Consider the following 23,937-nt stretch of genomic DNA (forward strand, 5'->3'; position numbering starts at 1 on the left):
ACTTAAATCCAATCACAATTGTACTATTTATCGCCGTATGCTTTGTTCTCAATCACCGTTATATCCCTCGTATTAAGTATTTCTTAAGCGGAACAAATCACGAGATCTACTGCACGGCGCTCCTAGTAAACGGCATATATTAACGCGGTCGATCTCACATTGGCGTACAATATTCTAGGATCTGTATCTTCTCTTTGCACCGCGTAACACCGTCTCTCTCCCTCCGACTTTTCACTTTTTCTCTCCTCTTACCGCTCCCAGTTCTTCCTCTCGCGGTCTCCCTCGGACCACAGGAGCGACCGTTAGGCGTTCGTCGTCGTGTTTCTCGTCTCGGCCGAGAGAACTCGTATAGTGCTCCAACCATTGCCGCGTCCTTCCGTGGGGACCGGATACGGAGGGGGCACTCCGTCGTCCTGCCGGACGATGCATACCAACGAGAAACTTGGACGAGATGGAAAACGCCGGAGGGAGGTTGGCTAGTTCGCAAGAGGAGGGAAATGATAGTAGCAGAAGAATTGAAACGCATCTACACGTTTCTCAGTAGCGTAACAGGACTAAAAGGATTAAACATGAGAAAGGATCGCGATTTGATTTTGAGACCGAAATATCAGAAAAAAATTACAAGTTGATCTCGAAATTATACATTGTTTAACGAAACAGAGTGTATAACATATTTAATATTCTTTGTAAAACCAAGAGAGAATAATTGTTTTTAGAGATATTTGATTTTTTGTAAAAATCTTTTTTTTATCTCTTTAGCGTATTAAATCTCTCTTAGCACATTTGTAATCTCTTTAGCATACTTTTTTATCTCTTGTATTCATATTTAAACATTTTTTCAAAGCATTCATTTCTTTCGAGCGAGGAATAGAGTTACAAAACATTTTCATTTGCGATAAGTATACTTCCTAGTTTTGATTTTTTGAACATCATCGTTATAGCAACTTCCGGTGTTCCGCATTTTCCATAATAGCTACGCCGTTGAGCACGATTATGGAAGCACCGTCGCTTGTGTGCATAAGATTTATAAAAAAAATGCCATAACGCCGTGTGCGCGTCGGGCGAATGCCAAACGTGTGTTTCACTTTTCCGCGAGAGTGCAGAGGGGCTTGCTTGATACGTGTCGGGGGAAAGCGGGCTATAAAGACGGCGGTATCTTGGGGGGAAGCATCCAGTAAAGTCTGGACTTTAATCGGTTCGTGAGAGATCATAGACATGAGAATTTTGGTGAGTTCATACAACAAGCTAAATTAGTCGCGTTTAGATTTGCAAATTAAATCCGTTCAACTTTCTTGCTTGCACATCTGCTTGAGCTCAAGATGTTACTTCAAATAAATATTAAAAATAGAAAACTCAGTCGGATTTTCAAAGTCCAATAAATTAACCGTGATTAAGAGCTATCGACATTTGTTTTCGATTATTGGAAATGTGATTATTTTATCTCCGACGGGATAAATCATACGATCAAAAGATAAATCCTAGCTTAAGAGATCAGTAGTTTGTTTTATGTATTTAATTTTAATACGCTTCATATTATACCGTTCCGCGGCATTGACAACGGTACTTAACACGCGCATAAATTCCTACATGATCTAAGAGATAGCGTAAACGACTGATGTAATCGGCACGATGTTTCTATCGATTGCAGTTTCTCACGCTACTTGCGGGTCTGCTGGCCTTGGCCGTGTGCGAGAAGCAGAAGGAGAAGGCGAGTAAGGAGATCGCGTCGCGCGAAAATGACGGAGGCGAGGAGAAGAAGCAGGACAAGCGCGGTTTAATCGAGAGCGATTTCGGACACGATGACGGCGGTTACGGCGGTGGCGGTTACGGCGGTGGCGATTACGGCGGCGGCGATTACGGCGGCGGCGGTGGCGGCGATTACGGCGGAGGTCACGATTTCGGCGGACATATCGGCGGCGGGGACATCGGCGGCGGGCACATCGGCGGCGGAGACATCGGCGGCGGACACATCGGCGGCGGGGACATCGGCGGCGGATACGGCGGAGGGCACGACGACGGCGGCAAGATTAAACAAATCACGATCGTGAAGACGGAGAAGGTGCCCGTTCCGGTGGAGAAGAAGGTTCACTATCCGGTGGAGAAAGAAATACCGTATCCGGTTAAAGTGCCGGTACCGCAGCCCTATCCGGTCGAGAAGAAAATTCCGATACCGGTGAAGGTTTTGGTGAAGGTGCCCGTACACATACCCCAGCCGTATCCGGTCGAGAAGAAAGTGCCCTATCCCGTTCACGTGCCGGTAGAAAGGCCGGTGCCCTACAAGGTATACATCCCGCAGCCGTATCCGGTGGAGAAGAAGATACCGTATCCGGTGAAGGTACCGGTGCCGCAGCCCTTCCCGGTGGAGAAACCGGTGCCGTACACAGTGAAGGTTCCCGTGCACGTACCGCAGCCCTTCCCGGTGGAGAAACCGGTACCGTACCCGGTGAATGTGCCCGTCGAACGACCGTATCCCGTACACATAGTCAAACCTTACCCGGTCCCGGTGGAGAAGCCGGTGCCGTATCCGGTGGAGAAGAAGGTACCCTACCCGGTCAAAGTTCACGTCGAACGACCCGTAGCAGTACCCGTGGATAAGCCGGTGCCCGTGCACGTTAAGATACCGGTACCGGCGCCGTATCCGGTGGAGAAGCCGGTGGCCGTCCCGGTCGAGAAGCCGGTGCCCTACGCCGTAAAAGTGCCTGTCGTGCGACCCGTGCCGGTTCATGTGACGAAGCCGGTGCCTGTGACGGTACCCAAGGCGGTGCCGTATCCCGTAAAAGTGCCGGTAGCGGTACCAGTGCACGAGCACGACCACGGTGGTATTTCGGCGGGTGATTACGAGTCCAGCTTCGGGGGATATTCGGGATATTCGGGACATTCGGGATACTAATATCAAAAAAAGAAAAGAAAAAAAAAAAAAAAAAAACGTGACAGTGGGGATTTGCTCAAAAGACGGGGAAAAAAGGGAGGAGGAAAAAAAGAAACACATTGAGATAATAAAGTCGCTAATAATCGCTGGAGAGTAAAAAAGAGTTGCCAAGAAAGAATTTCTTAACACGACTCGACGCGTTTTAATCAATGTTGCATATGTATAAAAATATTAAAATTCATGTATCCGTGGAACAAATTAGTATTAGTACAGTAATTTGTATAAATAGCTAATTGTAAGACTCACAGGCCTCATGGGCTCATGTGCAAATCCTCCGCTGCATCGCACGCGCGGATGCTATCGGCGCTCATTACGGATTATGCGATAATATCTTTTTTTTCTACCCTTGTAATGGTCGCATCGCGTCGAAAGAGAAACCGTGGAGCAATGTGATTCGTAACGCGGTTAGCGGCTGACTTTTTATTCGGGAGCGTTAACGAAGCGTTTCCTTGGCGGACAAGGCTCGCGAGTTCCAATTTATCACTCGCAGAGCGTGTGTCTGCGAAGAAAACGCGGACGTATTTATTTTCCTAAACTTAACATCGACTTCGCTGCGAAGCCCAGCGAGGAAGATGAGTCTGCAAAACTGCCGCTTTGCGTTACGAAAGGTGATTCTGGGTGTTGCGAGTTCGCGCTAACGATTTCCTAGATGTAGTATCGACTCTTAAGTACCTATAAACACATATTATACTATGTGTTTTTTGCAACGTTCGAAATATATAACGGACGTTTCTGTACAATGTCTTTCGCTTCTTTCTAATAAAACCAAAGAGCAAAAAAATAGCAGCCTTCGAATTTATCCTAGTCTCATATCCGCTTTCCACATAAAACACGAATTTGTTTGTATTTATTTTAATACATTTATTTTTTTTCAATAAATTTTGTTTACTATGCAATTTTGTATGCTGTAAAATTAACTATGCAACTTACTTTCATATTCCTTTTTTGTGAACAAAATTAAATTAAATTAGCCATTAAATTGGAACAAATTAATCTAAATTGTATATTAAATTTTCTTAATATTTATTCAGAAAAAAGCAATTATACGGTTAATTATAAATTACAAGATAAATTTTTTGCATATTTTTGTACATTAATTAGTATTAATATCCTTGAACTTTACGCGGTGTGTCCAATTATTTATTCCGACGGTGCACGACATTCACTTCGCGCGAGCGATAGTTTCTTTGTAACAGAGACATTGTTTAGATTTTCGTTCCGGCAGTAGAGCAGGAAGAGTAGAGCGGGCGAAAGCTATTCTCGCCGCAATTTCGGCCGCGCCGCGGTGTACGCGGAAATTCGCCTAATAATTAGCACGGCAAGAGCCTCTATGCGTAATTAACCTCGTATGGTCGATGGAAATGGGACTTTCTTTTATCTAGCATGACTAACGAAGGAAAGAGCTCATACGTAACACTTCCGATTCGATGATATCAGCGAGCAGACAGCGTCTTGTACTGCCCCTCAATCTATCATTTGGCATGTGGATTTCAGGCATTAAACTCGACTCGACGCACGTCGGTTTAGCTACAACGCGTAATGATAGTTGGAGAAAGGGTTCTTTGCCGCTCTTTCTCCTTTAACTGATCTGCCAAGGAGCAAATCATAAGAGGAGAAGCACGAGATCGTGGATCGAAAGTGAAATCGCCGATCTTGTACATAAGGCACGCGGGTGCACGATATTGTTCGCAGCAGGATTATTCGCTTCAGGCGTATTGGAAATCAACGTATGAAAGTATGCAGCAGGTGGTATTTTATTATCAAATCAACAAGATAGAGAGACTTCTCGAAGTTGTAATTGTAATTGTGTACGATCTGTTATCACAATTATATACTATTTCAATAATGAATAAATAACTCTACACAATTATATACTCCTCTAACTAGGTATTGCAATTTGCTCCACCCACTGCAAATTCCGCCTAACTGTTCCGCATCAACTCCATCGAATAATCGATGAATATCACAGTTATGCACACCGAATGAAAGTTAATCCGCGAACTATACTTTCGAAAAATACGAATTGTGTATTTGCTACGCTGCGGCATACACATCAAACGCGAAATAAAATGCATTTTGTGTTGCAAATATAAATTAAATAGCTAAAAATTATTTGTATAATTATAAAGATCTAATGGATATCCTTTTGACCCCCCATTTTATATAAAAATAAATCTTTATGATGCTCAGTGATGCTGCATAAGCAATTATACCAATAATTATGGTTTTTTTGTTGCACAAATTGTGCTTCCAAAACCGTACTTCGACAATTAGTTATTTTGCAAATACATTAAAAATTTGATTTTATTAAAAAGATTAATTCATGTTGTATTGAAATTATATTAAACATTATATTTTCAAAATTTATATCTTCAATATTTTAATTTCTAAATTAAGTTTTTATAATTTGATGAGATAATAACTTATATTTTAAACGAAAAAGTGATTTTGTATGTGATCATTTATTTGTGTTAATGTAAATTGCAGTCGTAGATGTAATTATCAAAGAACGGTTTATAGCAATTATATAATAAATATTGATAAATAAAATGTCAGAAGATATCAGTACATTTTGTACAATTATAATAAATTAACTCACCAATCGTTCTATCTTATTGTTAGCTACATACGCTGTCAGCTGTACCTAGAGAAATCAATGTACATGTATTTTATAATAATTATTAGAAATTATCATTTATGTATGTTGATTAATTACGTATTATTTAATGATTATAATTATGTGAGATACGTATTTAATTAATAAAAATAATTAATATTTACCAGTTAGGATATTGCAGTTTGCTTTACGGCTGAAGAATCTGTTTTAGACTGTTCCGCAACAGCTCCATCGAAGAATTGGTGAATATCAGAAGTAAACATTGACAATTACACACACCACCGGATAAAAATCAAAACGCACACTTTACACGCAAAATTACACAAAATTATACTACGAATTTATTACGCTGCGGTGCACGAAATGCAAGTGTGAGATGTAGTATAAAACACAATTTATGCCACAATGCGTGTACACATAAATATGGACAATATTAATATTTACATATTTCGTAATTCATTTAATAGATTCAAAGAAAGCGAGAGAGAGACGAGCAATTGTTTTGACGATCGCGTGAAGATTTTTCAGGTATAAACATCTACAAAACAACGAATATGTTTTGTCGAATTTAATTTCTCCGAACAGAATTTCTAACAAGCCACATATATAGAAAAATATACTGCGATCCTTTTAAGTGTAGAGATTATTATCCGCGCTTTGGCAAGAAAATTTGTGTTTACTGAGATCATAACCTATTTGGATCTACGGCCGGTGGACAATCGGCGAAACACTATTAAGTACAAATATCCGCGATAAATAATACATTCCGACAATCGCCCATTACTTTAATTGACATTACTGACAAAAATTCGCAATCCTTATGCAGCCTTACCTCGTGATTACTATACGCAATTATTTATGTTTCACGAAGCGTTTGCACTTTGCATTCCGTAACCGTAAATATAGCCTCGAACCAGACTCCAACCGGAAGAAAATTTAATAGCCGGTAAATAGTGCGCGTAATCGCGGGATGGCGCCACCCCCGTCTTTCCCGGTTCAATCGCGAAATGCCGCGAACGTTTTGCAAAACGTAAATTTAATTGTGTATTTTATTCATAGTAGTGCATAATGATTGCGAATTTTTGTCGGGAGTGCCGATTAAAGTGACGCGCGATTGCCGGAATGTATTGTTTATTGCAAATGTGCGCGATTAACAGCGGTGATCATTGAGAGATCAGACCGCGTATTCGAAGGAGTCAGACCGTGTATCCAAAGAGGTTAGTTTAACGACTATGCAGATTTTAATGTCATAGATATGCAAAATAATTCCTACATTTGCTTAAGAAAATCTAAACACAGTATATTTTTGCTTAGATAAAGCATGAAAATTTAGTCGAAATTGAATCAGACAAAACGTAGTTGTTGTATACGTGTTTGTAACTGACAATAATAGCGCGATCGCCAAAACGATTGTCGTCCGTCTCACTCGCTCGAAGTGTGTATGTAGTGTCAAGTTAATCGCGAAATGTAAAGTTATAATAATCGAGATAGTTATATGCGTGGACGCGTTGCAGCATGCGTGGATGCATTTCGCATATCGCGTTCTTATCGGAAGTGCCGATTAAAGTGACGCGCGATTGCCGGAATGTATTATTTATTGCAAATGTTCGCGATTAACAGCGGTGATCATTGAGAGATCAGACCGTGTATCCAAATAGGTTAGTTTAGTGACTATGCAGATTTTAATGTCATAGATATAGCAAAGTAATTCCTACATTTGCTTAAGAAAATCTAAAGCTGTTGTAGCAACTTCGTGATTTTCGCGTAAGTGAAGTGTGCGGATCAGTTTTCGCTCGTAGTGTGAGTGGTGAATAATAAGTGTGGATTTCTGGAATTCACTGATTCTTCGGCGGAATTAAGGCGAAGCAGTTTGAGATGGATTCTGCAGCGGGCACAGCAAACTGCAATATCCTAGCAGGTAAATACAATTATTTATTCTTTTTATTATATTATTATTATTATATTATTATATTCTTTTTATTATAATTTTTATTATAATTTATATAATTTATTATTTTGAAAATATGTACATTACTATGAGAACACATACATATAATCACAATTTACATTTATTAAATGGTTATTAAATTATTTGAATATTCATTAAAATGCTTTCAGAAATGCATTAAATATTAATCAGTTTTTTAAAATATTAATTTATGTAATTTACTGAGCATATAATTATGATTAAAATGGAAACAATTACAAAATAATAATAATAATCAACATATGTAAAATGTATGATGACTTATTATAATTAAAATATGTATTAATTTCTCCAGGTACAGCTGATACGGCGTATTTTGCTTTAGGATACAACGACCGGTGAGTCGATTCATTCTCATTATATTTATATAATTACACAAAATATTGATATCCTCTGCTGTCGTTTGATTCATGAATATTTATTATATAATCATGATTTGACAGTCACCTTCTCGTTAGCGGTATGTGCTATTTTTATAAGTAAATAATAAAATGTAAAATAACTTTTTCTTATCTTAACAGTAGCAAATTTCAAAATTTGCACATAAGTATGCAATTTGTGTCAATGTATTAATGTATTCAATAATAAAATTACAAAATTTTTAAAATAAAAATAATATAAATATATATAGAAAAAATTTTATGGAGATTTAAATTATTAAATACTGAATTAAAAAAGTACAATTCTAGAAATATTAATTTGGAATATATAAGATTAAATTTTAATGCATATTAGTATATTTTTTACTTAATTGTATTAATATATTTAATTATTCATGTTTTTGCAAATAAACTGTCAAAATACAGTTGTAGATGCACTTTATTGGTGCAATGGAAAAGCTGATTATTGATACAATTACTTATACAGCAATTGATGTAATTTGTTTGCTTTTATGCAAACACATTTTATCGTATAATTCTTTTTTTCATCAAGCATCGTAAAATTTAAAGCCTTTACTATGATATGATTTAAAAAACAAATCAAGAGTCCTTGATATCAAATGTAATTCAGTAGAAAAAATATCGATATATTATCTCTTTTTTTCATTGCAATTCCGTTAGTTTTCTTACATTTATCTGATTAATTTGCATCTATTATTTAATTCTTAATTCAATTGCAACATAAAGTTTATCTTGAGTTTGCGTTTCATATATGTATTGCGATATGAAAAATACAATATAAATTCACGGTTTTTTAAACCGAAGTATATAAAATCAGCAACGAGTAGACCAAATTGCAATACTAACTGATGAGTAAGTACAATTCATTATTGAAATATGTACATAATAGTAATAATACATATACACAATTGACAATTACATAATACTGTGTGTTTCACACACAGTGAATACATATGTGTTATCTATGATTGCAAAAGTATTGTTCTTCCTGTTATTATATTCTCACGATTTTCCCGCGTATCTAATCTTGGCCATAATTATCTTAATTATTATGATGGCCAAAGGAGATTAGAAATTAATTACTGCTAATAATAATTTTTATGCAAAATAATCGATTATTATAAGCGCGCGTAACTCCGACTTAGATTTACTAAATTAGTAATGAAATAAAATTAGAATGCAGTACTCACCGTATGTAGGGAATGTTGGCTGGGACGTGATATTTTGCACCTGGATCGAAGTCATCTTCGGATCTCAGAACCGGTGGTTTCGTGCCCGTGTATTGTTCCTTCAGTCTGTGCCAATGGCAATTGTATTCCTCCTTATTAATGTAGCCGCGAAAAATATCCCATCGCCATCGGTCCATCGCGATGCTAAAAGGTAGCAACACTAGTTTGTCCATTGCCAAGGAGAAGAGGTAGTTGATATCCGCGGAACGTTCGTCGATGTATTTGTTAGCTAGGCCAAGAGTTTGCATGTGACGCGGCGTCGCGACACTCAAAGCGATAGCCTCGCCGACCGCTTCATGGAATCCTGGTGATTATAGTGATATTTCTATCAGTTGAAAGATTATTTATTGCAGCCACGACTATAATATCCAGCAATAGTGTAATTGTCATAATAATATAATAACTAATAAGATTAACGGAGATTACTATTTACCTTCTTTAGAATTTTATTATAAAATAATATTTTCAATAAACTTTTTTTACAATAATGATTATTAAATTAATGTCAATTATGAATTTATTACATTATAATGCTGGATATTATAGTGTCTGTTACATTAAATTATTCAGTAATTTTTCATTTCATCTATGATGAGAATGCACAATTTTACTAGACGACTTATATAGTCGCATAAATTTTCTTTGTTATTTTGATTCTGAATTTTGAGTTGTTCTGCAAGATAACTTGTGTGTGCTGTAAATGTTTTGAAGGAGTTCAACTGTTTAATAATCGATCGGTGAAAGTCAGACGTCAGACGAAACAGATGGCTTGTCGTTGTGAGTTCCGTCTAGGATTATTGCAAAGTTTCTCGAGGTTCTCCGGTCTCCCGCCGGATAGCCCGCTGACTTTTTGCGCGTGATGTGATTTACAATTAGTGTAAACCAAGATATAATTACGATTTTGCGTGGACAAGTCGAGCGTAGCGGGTGATGCTGATTATTTTCTTTCTTTTATCACGTTTCACTATGCAAATTGTGAATTCACTATGCCTGGCGTGCGAACGTGTAATTAATTATAGCGCGATTTTGTAACGTCTAATTAATTAATATTTTATTAATTATTAAAAAATACGAAATATAGATGAAAACTTGGATAATATATGTACGTAAGACGAGCATTTGTAACATATACAAAATAATTTCAATTAATAATTGGACAAAATAAGTGGCAATGATAATTGGCAATAATATATTAATACAAGACAAATTTAAATCAGAGGATATCTTTATGATTACAGAAATCAAAATTAAAAATTATTTAAAATTATGTAATAATAAACTTTCATAGCGTGTTTATGTGACAGATTTATCGCATGCAAATTTTATGCGAAACCGATTAAATGAGAGCAAGGCCGTCTCTCACTGCGAAGCTATTCTCGTTGATTCGAAACAATCCGTGTTCCGGTATAAGGCGAACGACCGGACCGGCCGGCCAGTCGTTGCCACGGTGAAAGCGCGATTATATCGTAATAAAAATATTTTAACATCCGCGCGCGCACGTCGTCGACATCCATTCGCCTATTCGCGAATAGTGTAGTGCAGAGTGTACACCTCGAGCGTATCGCTCTCGCTCTCTCTTTTAGTTGCTAGCCGTAAAAGTGTACAAGCGGTTGTGCTTTCCGGAAGTCGGCCAGGAGCGGCTGTTACGTAATGCGTGTCGTCTGTTCGATGCCATCATCACTAGCTATCTTCTATCCTTTTGTTCTAGTTTGACGCTTGCGTTTTCTTCCTGGCGTGATGCAATTTCTTATTCTTGCGCTCGCATGTCGCGATAAAAAAATATGTAACGTCTTGTATTTTAAAAACGTAATATTTTATGACAAAGCACTATTCAGTATATATTTATTTATTATAGAAAAATATTATATTTTATTATATTTTTGTATTTATTCTGTCGCAAAAAATTTGATTTTTTTAATATCGTGCTTTTTATGATTAATTTATATTTTGTTCATTATTTATTAATTTTTTATTTTAGTAAAACTTTTAATTGCAATTATAAAAATAATAAAAAGCTGAAATTTAAATAATATTCGCCAATAAATTTAAATTTAAATTTACATGACATAATTGCACGTGCATATATAGTCTGATTTATTTGTGTTTATTTAATAATTATAGAAAAAAGATTAATAATAAAAATTTTAGATGTACATATAATATTTTCATACCTGGATTAGCGCCGTCTCGAAATTCGCGAGGTAGACCGCTGTAACGTAAGAAGTACTGAACGTGTGCCATCTCGTGATGTAGAGTTATCAAATCCTTCATTGTCACCTTTGTACACATCTTAATCCTAAACATAAATAACAATATATTAAGAACTCTCATTATTACATCAAAATCTTGACAGAAATAATATCTCAAAGTTTACGATGTCTTCAAGAATTTAAGATAATCAACAAAAAATTTGTTGTTGATATTTACATTATCATATACATATGTTAATTAATTACAATATGCATTACGAGCATTAATGTTACCTGTAATCTATACGATTGCAAAAGTCCCATGCAGAAGCTTGGCAGATTATTGGACGGTCGCCAGGATCCGTGATTATGCTTCCGGCCCAAAATTCTGGCGGTAAAGCGCTCAAGTTCATGGATAGATAAAATTCCTCGGCCACTCGAATCATATCAATTGGTGTGTAACCCTACAACATCATAATATTCAGTTGTTAGGCTACTTAATAATTTTCTCATCGATTATATTTCCTATGTATAATAACAATAACGACATTGATTATAATATTTAGAAAATGAGGAAATTTTACTTGAGCTTGCATTTCCTTCGTAACATCGGGATATGTTTTTCCAGGGTACGGTAGAGTAAGATCCAAAAGATTAGTCCAAGATTGTCCCCATATGTTACCTGCAGCAGTGACCATAGAGTAAATAATATTGTTACGTTAAAAAAATTGAGTGAAGTCATAAACAACTTTGTATTGAAAAATTTATTAATATCTAACTGCTAACTTTGTTCTTACCAAGGATGTGAGACGGTAGGGGCGCATGTCCGCCGATTTTTTCAGGACCATAAAGATCTCTCAGCTTTTTGCGAATATAAGCGTGCAATTCTTCATAAAGTGGACGTATTGTTTCCCAAACTTGATCAATATCCTGTTGGAAACTGGTAGATTCGTACGGGAACATCCAATATTCGGCCGCATCAGTAAAATCTATAAAAAGAAATAATAATTTAAGTACTTCATATTTTTGACGTCTAGTTAGTGTCGATATTGTATTTAACATATGAATTAATTAACATTTATTTTTTACGTCGTATTCTATATACATCAATTAATTCAAGCATTGAATAATCTTGACATTTGCTGATGGGAGAAAATAATTTTAATACTTGTTTTCTCTTTGCAATCTTGAAACAAAATTATTTCCTAATCGGTTTCGTTAGCGTTGCGAATTTTATTTAATAAATTATACTTTCAACTCAAAGTCGAACGTACTATTCAATCTTGCAGCGTCATTGTTCAGTGTAACAAGTTGTTGATACAGATCCCTAATTGGTGTGCCGCTTCGTCTTCTCCACTCAGTCCAGACGTACTGCAACTCGTCCCAGTCTCGACTTTTCGCCATAATTTGCGATATATCTGCAATAATAGAACAAAGAATGCGATCAGTGCAAAGTTCATATTTTTTAGATGTTTTATCATCTATACGCGATTCTCTTCAATATCTTGGCGTTCCCGCTAATCGTGCAAGCAATCTGTTCTCTTTCATTTATCCCAATCTATACAATTAGAATTCATTACAAATATTAGAAATGAGAGCACTTTATATTGTTTAACAAAGTTTTTAATTATTAATTTGCGTATTTGCCGCGTTTTTCACTGTTTTAAAATAAATATCAGAAATATATATCTATAATATTAAATTTAAGTGGCTTGCTTGTCATTTATTACTACGATCGCAGAGCGTGGTAAATTTTCTTAACGATTTGCGGACAAGCCGACGGCGCAGCTCTCTCTCGTTTGAGGAACGTAAAATTTACGTCGGGATCTTACACACTGTGATTATTACTAGACATAAAGCGACCGCGGCGTAACATTCATCTGTTCGTATTACGTACTGACATGAACCGTAAATTCCTTCGTCGAGTCCCGTAAACTCATCTATTCTTTTCCCGTGTGAAGCCCAATGCTTGAGAAATGCCAATCATCATTTCACATGCCAGACACGAGCGTAATTAAATTCCTACGCTAAACTGCATTTAACTGCGTAGCGTCTTCGTTCAATTAATTATTCGCTTTCTACTTGCGCGCATATATTCTACGTACCTTGGGATGTGTTTACTTTACGTCTAAATGGGCTCACGCATATATTTACATTAAATATAAAAATAACAGACAATTAGAGGCGCATATAGCAGCACAGAGGTTTTCATAAATTGAACGGAAAAAAAGAGGGTCTACTGCGGCGTGCGCGCGCGTGATATTCCACTTCTTCACACTTTCATGCGCATTTTGGACTTACGTAAACTCTCATGGAATTTCGCCGCGGCGAACCGTATCCATTTGATTATCGTTATTCAATTTAATTTATGATACATTACCTGGATATAAACGTAGTTCACATCGGAAGGGATCGTTGTAAGCGCATATAGTCGCCCCATTATATACCGCAAGCATGTCGTTGATTATGCGATTGTACTGCAAAAAAGAGTAACTTTATTATCACTATGAATTTACTCTCAGTTTAACGATATAAGATTGCTATTATTACGAGTGGATTTAGCTGAATACCATTAGCACTTACTCTATCTAGTTGATCAGGTGGCAATGCTGAAGGACCTACGACGAATAAATAGCGAAGTCGTCGTCTGATTACAGGATCTCGAATCGCATTTATATCGATTTTAGAGGTTAAAAGCCAAGCGTGTAATTGAAAATCTGCATATAATCGTTGAGCATCCAACTGAAAATATAAAACGTAAATGTTAAGATCATGCATTGAAGATAATTTTTATTTAATTTAATTTTCCCAGAAGTGAAAAGAATATTCTTTTATTATATTTATAGAAAATAATGCTTAGATCAATTTTACATGTAGATAATATATATTTTTCTTAATTGACTAATTATCTAAATTGACTAAAATAATAATGTGATGTCTTATATTGAATATCTCATGCAATTAAAGTAACATAGAATTTTGAAAATATGCTACGCCTCATTATATAATTATTATTATTTATATAAATGGCGCAAAAAATAATATGTAACAAATAAGGAAATACGCAGTAAAGTGCAAATTGGCGAACAACGGTTTACCGTTAGCGATAAAGCCGTCGTATCTACACTTTTCCCGCCACTAACCTATGTTCAGAGAAAAACTACTAAGAAAGTGAAATTGCATTCGAATCTTTCTATTTGAAAGCGTAGTAAAAAGCGTTGCTTACTAAAATCAAACATATAATTATTGTACAATATATTTACGTGTATTATATTTTTTCGTGTACTTATATGAAAGTTATAATTATAATATTCGAAATGTGTTAAAAATGTTTTATAAATTAAATAATTAACTACAAAAACAGTTTGTTCAAAAGAAAAATTTCCGGACTAGTCACTAATATCTGTCATGCGATAATGAGCATCTAGCAAGGCGGCGGTTCGCTATATATCGACGTTGTCCGTCACGGAAAAGGAAAACGGCACCTCGATTATCATTAACGTCATGCGACACGAGTCTCGCTAGGTTTGAAAGATACAAAATTCCCGTTTCCCGGCGACACACGACGGCTGCGCAATTGCAAAATCGTCTAAGATAACTATGATAACAATAAGATCGCCTGGGAAAATTTCCCGCGGAGGCGTTCGGCCTTTCGCAGACAATATGAACGGTCTCGTACGAGGGAAAATCGTGATCGCGCGATGCCTACCAAAGTAATTTTGGTGCCGGCTATTCGCCAACCGATGAATAAGTCAATGTATACAGATCCCGTCAAGAATCGCGCGGGAGGAGGTCGAGGTCGCTTCGGAGACGTTCCGTAGGGTGGATGAGAAACGTTTGCGATTGTACGCGGCTCATTTTCCACGGTTGTCACCGTATATTTTGTTTTAGCGTTAAAATTCAATCCTAAACTTTTATATTTATTAGTTCTATTTCTGTAATTTCTTTCTTTGGTAAAAATTTCCTGCAGTTATAAACTAATATTTTTTGTGCCGCTTTTTTAATGCTTGAAAGATACTCCTGTATATTTGTAAAAATTTTTAATTTAACAACACGCGAAAAACATTGCCGTTCTTTAAGAGATTGAGTATTATTTTAATTAAACTTTTTCAATCTCAAAGTCTTAGTCTGTAGCCTTGGCTGGCGGATTCATAGAAGATAGAATTTCACTTTTACTCTCTAAAGGAAGTGGAACGAGAAATAGAGTAATGTTTTATCTCGTGTAAACAAAACAATCACGACTGACAGTGTGCAGGGATGTACTCGAATTAACCCGATCAATCGATTTGTGATCAGATGAATTGCCGTTGAAGGAATAAATTATCGTCTAGACTATTGATAGAATAAAATTTTTCTGAGTGCTATACCTATGTATATCAAAGTCAAAGTTTGATTATCTGATTGTTTGAAGTCTGATTGACCTATTATGTCAGTAATTTATCGCACTATTGACGCGTTCGTATACAAAATTGATAATAGCGTATTTCGTCAAGTGGCCTAAATTGTAAATAAAGGAGCAGGCATGCGGGTTACGCTTCCAAAAAATTTCGAAATTTGTCAGCCTGCTTAACAAGAAAGTTTCGAAATCGTTCGATATGATAGATAGACAAAATTCTAACATGTGACAAAATTAAAAAAAGTTAGAAAAATAACTTTTCCCAAAATATATTTAACTTTCGGACTTACCGCTTGCAACTGTGTATAGTCGTTTGCATTCGTTTCGTACGCCCATTGGGCGGCTACGTTAGCGCTGCATCTCTCTGCACCAAGAAAGTCTAGTTGAGCTAAAATGTTTCGATAATCCAATTCGTTAGAAGGAAGTCTGCGATCTCCGTCATCTCTGTACGGTGGCAAATCCAATTGACCGAAAACTGCCGATAACAGGCAAAGCATCAACGCTATCCATCTTATCTAAATCAACATATGCGTTATTAGTTTTGTGTATGCCTCGAGTAAAAATTATTTTAAACTACATTTTAAACAAAAATAATTATTTTAGTTGTTTATATTGAAACAGTGGCAGCTTCAAACGGCTTAATTAATTTTTAAATTACAAAGCTGAGTTTTATTTTAAAATTAGATTTTAATTAAAATTTTTGATTTGATTATATATTGATAAATTTAATATTTTTATTTTATTGTACATACTGTTGAATGTGTTTGTCGCGTTCTAATTTTTTTTCACACGTCAATGTACGTTTGATATTGTGTGATATTAAATTATGAATTGCGTAGTTACCAAACGCTATCATTGACCTGGTTCGTCAACCAGTAAAAGGTTGACGAACTTGACCGAACACCGGCCAATCGATTTACATCGTTTCCATTAATTCTGACTGTTTCTTTTCGTTATTTAGATATGTCACAAAGCCGCACGTTTTATTTTTCTTTTATGTTTCGATTATTGCACATTTGTTTAATATAGATAAATAATATATGTATTAGACTCAAAAGTTTCTGAAGTGTTTAACCAAAAAAAAATTTGTCAAGATATAATCTCTAGATGCAAGACGATAATCTAGTTGATGGCGTCATTAAAGAAATATAAGAAAAAAAAGAAATAAAGGGAAATAATATATAATCCATTAATAATTTCTTACATATAAAACTTTGCGAATTTCTGCGACCTGCTTGTAATTTATTACTTTGAACAACAGTCACAGAACCATAATGGAAAAGTGAAGCATTAAGTAATTTTTGACAATTGTCAGACTCGTCTGTATTAATGTGTTGATATCAAGAAATAAAGATAAAATTGTCAATTACATTAAATTTTTGGTAATTTTCTAAGATTTTACATTAACTAAGATTTACTAAGATACACAGCAATGTAAAATGGGTTCAGTTTTTTCTCTTACAATATGATAATTATGAAATTTCTGCAATGATGAGCCTTGTTTCGTGCAAGCCAAATTATGATGCCAGAAATTACTGCGCAAATTATTATGGAACCTTTCTTACGAGTTAATACAGAAATCTCATTGTTTCTTTAAATCACGCCATGATATTATGAGCAGTGCATTTACGCGCAATTCATTTGTTAGTCTCACGGTCACGTGTTACGTCTTCGCGTTACGTACTTCCTCCCAGTATGAAAGGTAGCTGCTTAAGCATACTAGTAGGTCATTTGTGATTGATCGAGATGTAACAACCTTGGTTTCGTACAAATAAGTTTAATGAAAAATATATCTATTACACTTGTTCTTAAATTTGCAAACGATATAAAACTTAGTATTTTATGTTGCTTTAATTAACATTTCGTTTTATTAGGAAAAGCACTTTATTAAGATCACGTATTAATCGATAAAAATATATTATTTGAGTGGATGTTAAAAAAATTTCGATTGTTAAAATTTGTCGAAACTAACATAAGTTGTCACCAAAATTTGTGAAAGATGTATTATTATAAATATTGTCTGAATTTGAGCATATTAGCATAAAAATGTTGTTTGCAAAAATTTAACTAAGGAGGTAATTCATAAATCCACTCAAATAGATTGCTTTTATTTGATATACATTAGATAATATATATTTACATTTAAAGTATCGTAAATAATCATTGCTGTGTATCTTAGTAAACCTTAGTTAATGTAAAATCTTAGAAAATTACCAAAATTTAATGTAACTGACAATTTTATCTTTATTTTATTTACATTACAGGCAGGTTTGATGATCGTAAAAAATTATTTAAGACTTTATTTTTGCATTATGATTCTGTGACTGTTGTTACAAGTAATAAGTTATAAGGGCAGGTCACAGAAATTAGCGAAATTTTATAAAAATATATTAATAGATATAATTTGTTATGAAATTTATCAAAATACCGCGTAATGGAACGTAATGAAGACATAAGCAAAATGCATATTTAATTTATATTACCGTAATTATTAAAAGTCGTACTTTATTCAAAATTGTGTATCTAAAGAATATCAATACAATCCTATTTACTTAACATTATATATATATTACAAATTTAATATAACTTTAGGCAATGTATTAGTTTATTTTTCTTCACACAAGAAAAGGTCAAATTTTTAAAGCAAATTGAGTGATGTATCAGAGCGATCAATTATTATTATTGATTATATACACAGATATAATGCGAAGGAGAAACAACTTAAATAGAATTAGCAAGTAACCAAGCAAAATTAGCAACCAAACTTAATTTAATTTACAAAGAAAAGGGGCAAGAAAGCCGCAGCCAATTATTCGTGCCTTACATTTGAGGCACGAACAATTAATTGCGGCTCTTTTGTCTCTTTTTTGCTAATTGATTATTTAATCGCCTATTTAATTTTTTATTTAACTATATTTTGTAATGTATAATTTTGTGATACTTAAATACACGAAAACTATGTCCTATTAAGAAATACAATTTTTTGATGTATACCACATCTAAAAAAATATGCTTGCTAGTGTTTGTTGAAATTTAGGAATTACTATATTTTTTTCGTTTCTACTTGACATCATCCTCATATATTCTTCATAATGGTATAAAAAATTTGTTGATGCAATTTTAATATTCTTATTGACTTGCCCATTTTTCTCATTACATATATTTTACTATTTTAAAATTTACTTCAATCACACGTCCTCCTCATATATTTGATATATTTATGATATTTAACACTAGAAAAAACTTGAAAATTATTAATTACATCAAGAAAAGTGACATTTGAATTATATTAAGAAAGTTGAGAATTATTCTTATGACTGCAGCATTTTTTTATTTCATTATCATTTCTTTAATATTTTATCAATGCTTCAATATTTGTTATGTTCCATTAATTGTGTAATTTTTTAGCGTACGAAGCATTATTCACTTATCAAATTAACGTTGTCCTCTTTAGTCTCATCCTTCTAGTGTTAAATTTGTATCACTTAAAAAAATCACGACAATCACCACGACAATCACTACGAAGACTTACAAAGTTTCCGCTGGCGCGGTTCACAACCGACACCCCGCCGGTTCCACCGAACTCCATGTCCCGAAAATCGAACTGGTGTTAATTCTCGGTAATAATCATTTACGATTGAAACGATCGTAAGTGTACGCGATAAATCGTCGTCGTCGTCGTACAAAATTCCGTTCCACCGATCGAGCACGACTAACACGAGCGACGGTTTCGTTCTGCCGACACTAAAAGCCTCGTGGCCGACGTCAAGTGTACATTTATCCCTGCGAAGCTGTTCGAACGCGACCACGAGGAGGTCATCCGTAGCGAAAAAAGTGGGGGATTTGCGCACACCTCATTCGTGTCGTTGATTCGTCAGTGTTGCTACTACTTAGACAGATTGTCGTGGGAGTAAGTGGAAGATGAAGAGGAAGACGTCATTCTATGGTGTCTAACGTGTGAAAAAAATAAGAGGTAAAGCGAAGATTAGATTTTTAGATAAAGGGTTGAAGACGAACTAAAGACACAAATTAAAAGACACTAGTAAAGACATATGACAATAGAGTTTTTGTTTTATTCAGATTTTTTTTATAATAATAAAAAATAACAGAAAACTTCGTTCTTCTTCGCAAAAATTGTGTGAATTTGATGAAGAAGAATGAAGAAAGGACAAACAAAAATGTAGGAGTGCCAGGTAATAACGATGAGAGGCAGAGCGATGGTGGTCGAGGGCCAACAGACTGATGATTGCAAAATACTGACGCTCTCACGTTGACAAGAGTCACTCGTCGACCCCTCTCAATGAGGCCCATTGTCTATCGGAATGCACGTTTGCTCGTCGTAAGCGTTTGTAAGCATTTAAAATCTGTCTGATATCTTCAAATAGAAGAGTGTGCCAGAGCGGTAAAGCATAGAAATGATTCAAAATCAGAGTGAATCCATTCTTGGCGATTATGATGCAATTTAGATAGATAGATACGTCGAGAGTTTGATAAATGAACTTATAACGAAGAGTAAATGGAAATCCTATTACACTTTATTCTCGAAGACTTTCATCTATCAAGTTTGCTTAAATCATATTACCGAGAGAAGAGATCGTTGATGAATTCTTAGATAACAGAAATGAAGACTTCACCCGATTCTTTGTCTCACTGAAGTAACAAAAGATGCTAAAAGTGCTTTATTTGCGTTACCTGATATTAAACCCACCGTTTGAAATCAGTGTTCAGAGAAAAATCTATAATGATGAATAAAATAGAAATGAACAGATATAGCGATTGCAGAAACGGCGAACGTAATACTGTTATGCATACGATTCACAGATGAGTCGGAAAGGCGTGTTGCATATGAAACATCGATGAATAGTTTCCGTGAAGCATTGACTTTAAGAATAATTACCCTGCAATTTAAAACATTATAAGATGATTCATCGCTTACGAGTCTATCCGCATAATTACGTTTAATCTCGCCGAGATATGACGACACGTTGTTTCCTCATTCAAATCGAACTCTCTTCGTCCTGAGAACTAGGCGCTATTGTTAAAATCCACGATAAGCCGATAGAGGCAAAAGAGCCGATATATAGAAAATGTTGGCGAACCTGCCCTGCTTGACTGATCGCATGTAAAGAGTTCATCTCCACGCTGTGGTACAACATCATTTCGGAGATGCTGTGAGTCAGGATTAAAAAAAATTATGCAAATTGTCAGCAATACTTGTGAACCGATTCATCATGCATCGCGCGTACGCGCGTATTACATATCACGTTCACGCAGATATGAATCGGTTCGCGTACATGCTAACGTTTCTCGTGGCGCGCGTTCGCGCGGCAGCTGATCTTGAACTACATGTTCCACCTTGCTTTCATGATCGGCGCTCTCTTTGACAGTCTGGCAGTGACCACGCGGGTTATCCATAAAGATTGCGATTAACATGACGGCAATCCGTAACAATATAAAGTATAAACAGCCGCGCCCAGCTGACCGACGCCTGAGAGGAGAGTCCCACGATGATCTGGAATGTATGTAACTGCGTATGGTCTAGGCCAGTTTGCGAGACCTTGAGTTGTTATGGCAAAGTTCTTATGTGTATGTATCTGCATATTCCGTGCCGTGCAGTACCGACCGCATGTATATATAGCGCAATATATATCTGTTTACATAACGCTTACACGCTCATCGTGTGGATATTGTATAATATAGGAAAACATAGCTCGCAATTTTTCCTCAGATGTTTTTGAATTTTCCACATTAAGCGCTCGTAAAAACGTATCCTTACGTTGAGCTGCAAAGTGAAAAAAAAGATTTGTATTTCCGATGAACATTCATTTACATTTATCATTAATCTAGCGCGGCTTCATTAGTTTCAACAATCTAAGTTTATAGTTCTATTAGCATATAACTTTATGGCTCTTCTTACACGGAAAAAAGATGATATTGCGTTCCAACTGCAATAACAACGCAGTTCAACTGGAATAAATGTTGTTAATTTAACAGTAGTTAAAACAAAAATGTAATATGTTTTATTGTTGATTAATATTTAATATCGAATCAGTACCATTTATTCATTCATTAAAAGTCGAACAAATGCTGTTGATACAACATAATTTTTTTTCGTGTAATTACTTTTGCTTTAGTGCAAAATTATGACCAATTCTTTTAAATATTAAAGTTTTACTCCACAAACTGAGGCATATATTATAGTTATGCGTTAACATTATAACGCTCATATATTAAAATAAAAATTTTTATGTATTTTTTTATCTGCTTAATAAGTATTTTTTGTTAACTTTTTTATTTTTATGAAGATAAGTTTTTAAAGTATTTCCATAAATGATAATACTGGTTTTTCTTCTGTACGATGTTCAGATCACTATTGAAATATGTAAATTATATATTATTAAATTAAATTAATATACACGCTCTGGACACGTGGAGTTGTACTATCAATGCCATACGTAGTGACGTTATGCTTGTGCAGGTATCTCCTTTTAAGGATACTAGTTTCCTGCGTGCCGAGACTTCGACAATGTGCTAATCTCATTGGCAGATAATGCGTGCACCGGTCTCACGTACCGACCGCAATTCTAGGTTCAAGTACAAACGAATGTGTTCATCGCACGTTTATACGGTGCAACCGTGCGTCTCTCGCGACTTTTTTTTTGTCGCTTTTGGGCGGATCTTAATCGACTTCGTCGCGACGCAAAAGAATACTTAAGTATTAGGCGAACAAAAAAAAAAGAGAGGTGACGCTACGTTGATACTTGCGCAATTCGTCGGACTCTTAATGCTAATTTAAGTAGGACAGACTGTAAGGAATTCACGTGAAATTGCCGGAAATGCATTGAATGTTACTGTCGGTATTTTCGATCATTGTTATTCATACGTACGGTTATGGCCAATTCTCTGTGATTTCCTTTCCTTCGAACAGGCAACATCCGTTAAAGTCTTTGACGATCCCTTAAATACAATCCTTTTCATTTTATTGACGTCACTTCTGAGGATTGTTATATCATTTCTATTTTGAACGTCAATAATTTCTGCTGCTTGCTCCAACTATCTATTTCGTAAAACGAAAAAAGAATATTTATACAATACATCATAAAATAAATTCTTAAGAAGAATGTGCAAAATGATTAAAAATTACGAAAAATTAGGATTTAAAAGATTCCTCAAGGAACTTATTGGTTTTTATAGTACAGATTTTTTTCAGATTTCCTCCTTTTCGAAGCCTTGAAAATATGTATGGCGTATGCATTTCTGAACTATGAATTTTTATGCGCGTATTATCACGCCATAACAATGCAATCGTAATGAGTACCGATAATTGTTTATCTCCTAACATAGCGTCGTAGGAACGTGGGAAAGTGTCGAGACGCATAACCGGTATTACACACACCTAAGAATTATGCAGAGCAAAGTTGTGATAATCGTGATCGCGATCGTGTGGAAACAAGATTACTCGAGCATCCGATAAATTCTTTATCGGTCTACAGAGTCCAAAGAATCGCGAACGTTTTACTAGAGGTTTCCCTTGAAAAAAAAAACGCAAAAAAGATAACAAGCAAATCAAACGGTGAAACAAATAACGATTTCCGCGATGCGGTAAAATTGATTTCATGATCTCAATCGCAAACAATAAGAAACTGTCCTGATTGTTAACCGATCTTCAAGGTAATTTTGCCGACAGAAATAAAGCGGAAATATGTAAGGCAGATAGCGTATTATATAAAGTGTTTTACGATAAATCAATTGGTGAAACGAGGCACGAATAATCACATATGGCGAACGCACATTACGCTAAACGTTTGCCGACGAAATGCCCGCGAGCTGCAGTCGAGGAAGTAAAACCGTAAAACGAGTAATTTTGTACGTGCCATTTTATCTATGTCCTATTTAAAATGCAAATAAAGGTAATAATCTCTTCGTGGTATCTGGTTGCGGTAGGTTGTGAGTTTAATTGGTCAGATTCCATTTGCACTCTCGATTTCACGAACACGCGATAGTAGAAAAAAAGAATCTGCAAAACGAGATTATTCGATTAAACACTGATAAAAAATATGCTTCTTTAAATGGAAAAAGATGGCTTATACATAATTAGTTTGGTGGAAACTCCATCGTCTCCATCTTTCCGTAGATGGAACAAAAGTGTGATTACCGAAGTTATTTTATTGTTTACATTGTTTCTTCTC

General features: G+C 35.4%; 2 protein-coding genes and 1 long non-coding RNA gene across 3 annotated transcripts in view; 2 read left to right on the forward strand and 1 right to left on the reverse strand.

The window, feature by feature from the left end:
* The window catches only part of Ance-3 (angiotensin-converting enzyme Ance-3), a 55,393-nt gene extending 35,868 nt beyond the window's left edge, over positions 1-19,525 (reverse strand). The window contains exons 1-10 of the mRNA XM_012372743.2: positions 19,281-19,525; positions 16,039-16,263; positions 13,936-14,094; positions 13,733-13,829; positions 12,627-12,770; positions 12,150-12,341; positions 11,937-12,034; positions 11,647-11,816; positions 11,335-11,459; positions 9,125-9,467 (exon numbers count right to left, since the gene is read on the reverse strand). Coding sequence (XP_012228166.1) covers positions 9,125-9,467; positions 11,335-11,459; positions 11,647-11,816; positions 11,937-12,034; positions 12,150-12,341; positions 12,627-12,770; positions 13,733-13,829; positions 13,936-14,094; positions 16,039-16,263; positions 19,281-19,337 — 1,610 coding nt within the window. The 5' untranslated portion in view covers positions 19,338-19,525. The remainder of the gene's footprint in view (positions 1-9,124; positions 9,468-11,334; positions 11,460-11,646; positions 11,817-11,936; positions 12,035-12,149; positions 12,342-12,626; positions 12,771-13,732; positions 13,830-13,935; positions 14,095-16,038; positions 16,264-19,280) is intronic.
* Positions 449-4,069, forward strand: LOC105675531 (uncharacterized). The gene is made up of 2 exons (XM_012372745.2): positions 449-1,227; positions 1,649-4,069. The coding sequence occupies exons 1-2, from the start codon at positions 1,216-1,218 to the stop codon at positions 2,888-2,890; spliced, it is 1,254 nt and encodes a 417-aa protein (XP_012228168.2). The 5' UTR covers positions 449-1,215; the 3' UTR covers positions 2,891-4,069.
* Positions 6,487-23,937, forward strand: part of LOC137000135 (uncharacterized) — a 240,351-nt gene continuing 222,900 nt past the window's right edge. Inside the window, exons 1-2 of the long non-coding RNA XR_010890427.1 lie at positions 6,487-7,464; positions 7,829-7,871. This is a non-coding gene — a long non-coding RNA (uncharacterized lncRNA). The remainder of the gene's footprint in view (positions 7,465-7,828; positions 7,872-23,937) is intronic.

This window comes from Linepithema humile, chromosome 5, assembly GCF_040581485.1.
Source record: "Linepithema humile isolate Giens D197 chromosome 5, Lhum_UNIL_v1.0, whole genome shotgun sequence".
Taxonomy (NCBI): domain Eukaryota; kingdom Metazoa; phylum Arthropoda; class Insecta; order Hymenoptera; family Formicidae; genus Linepithema; species Linepithema humile.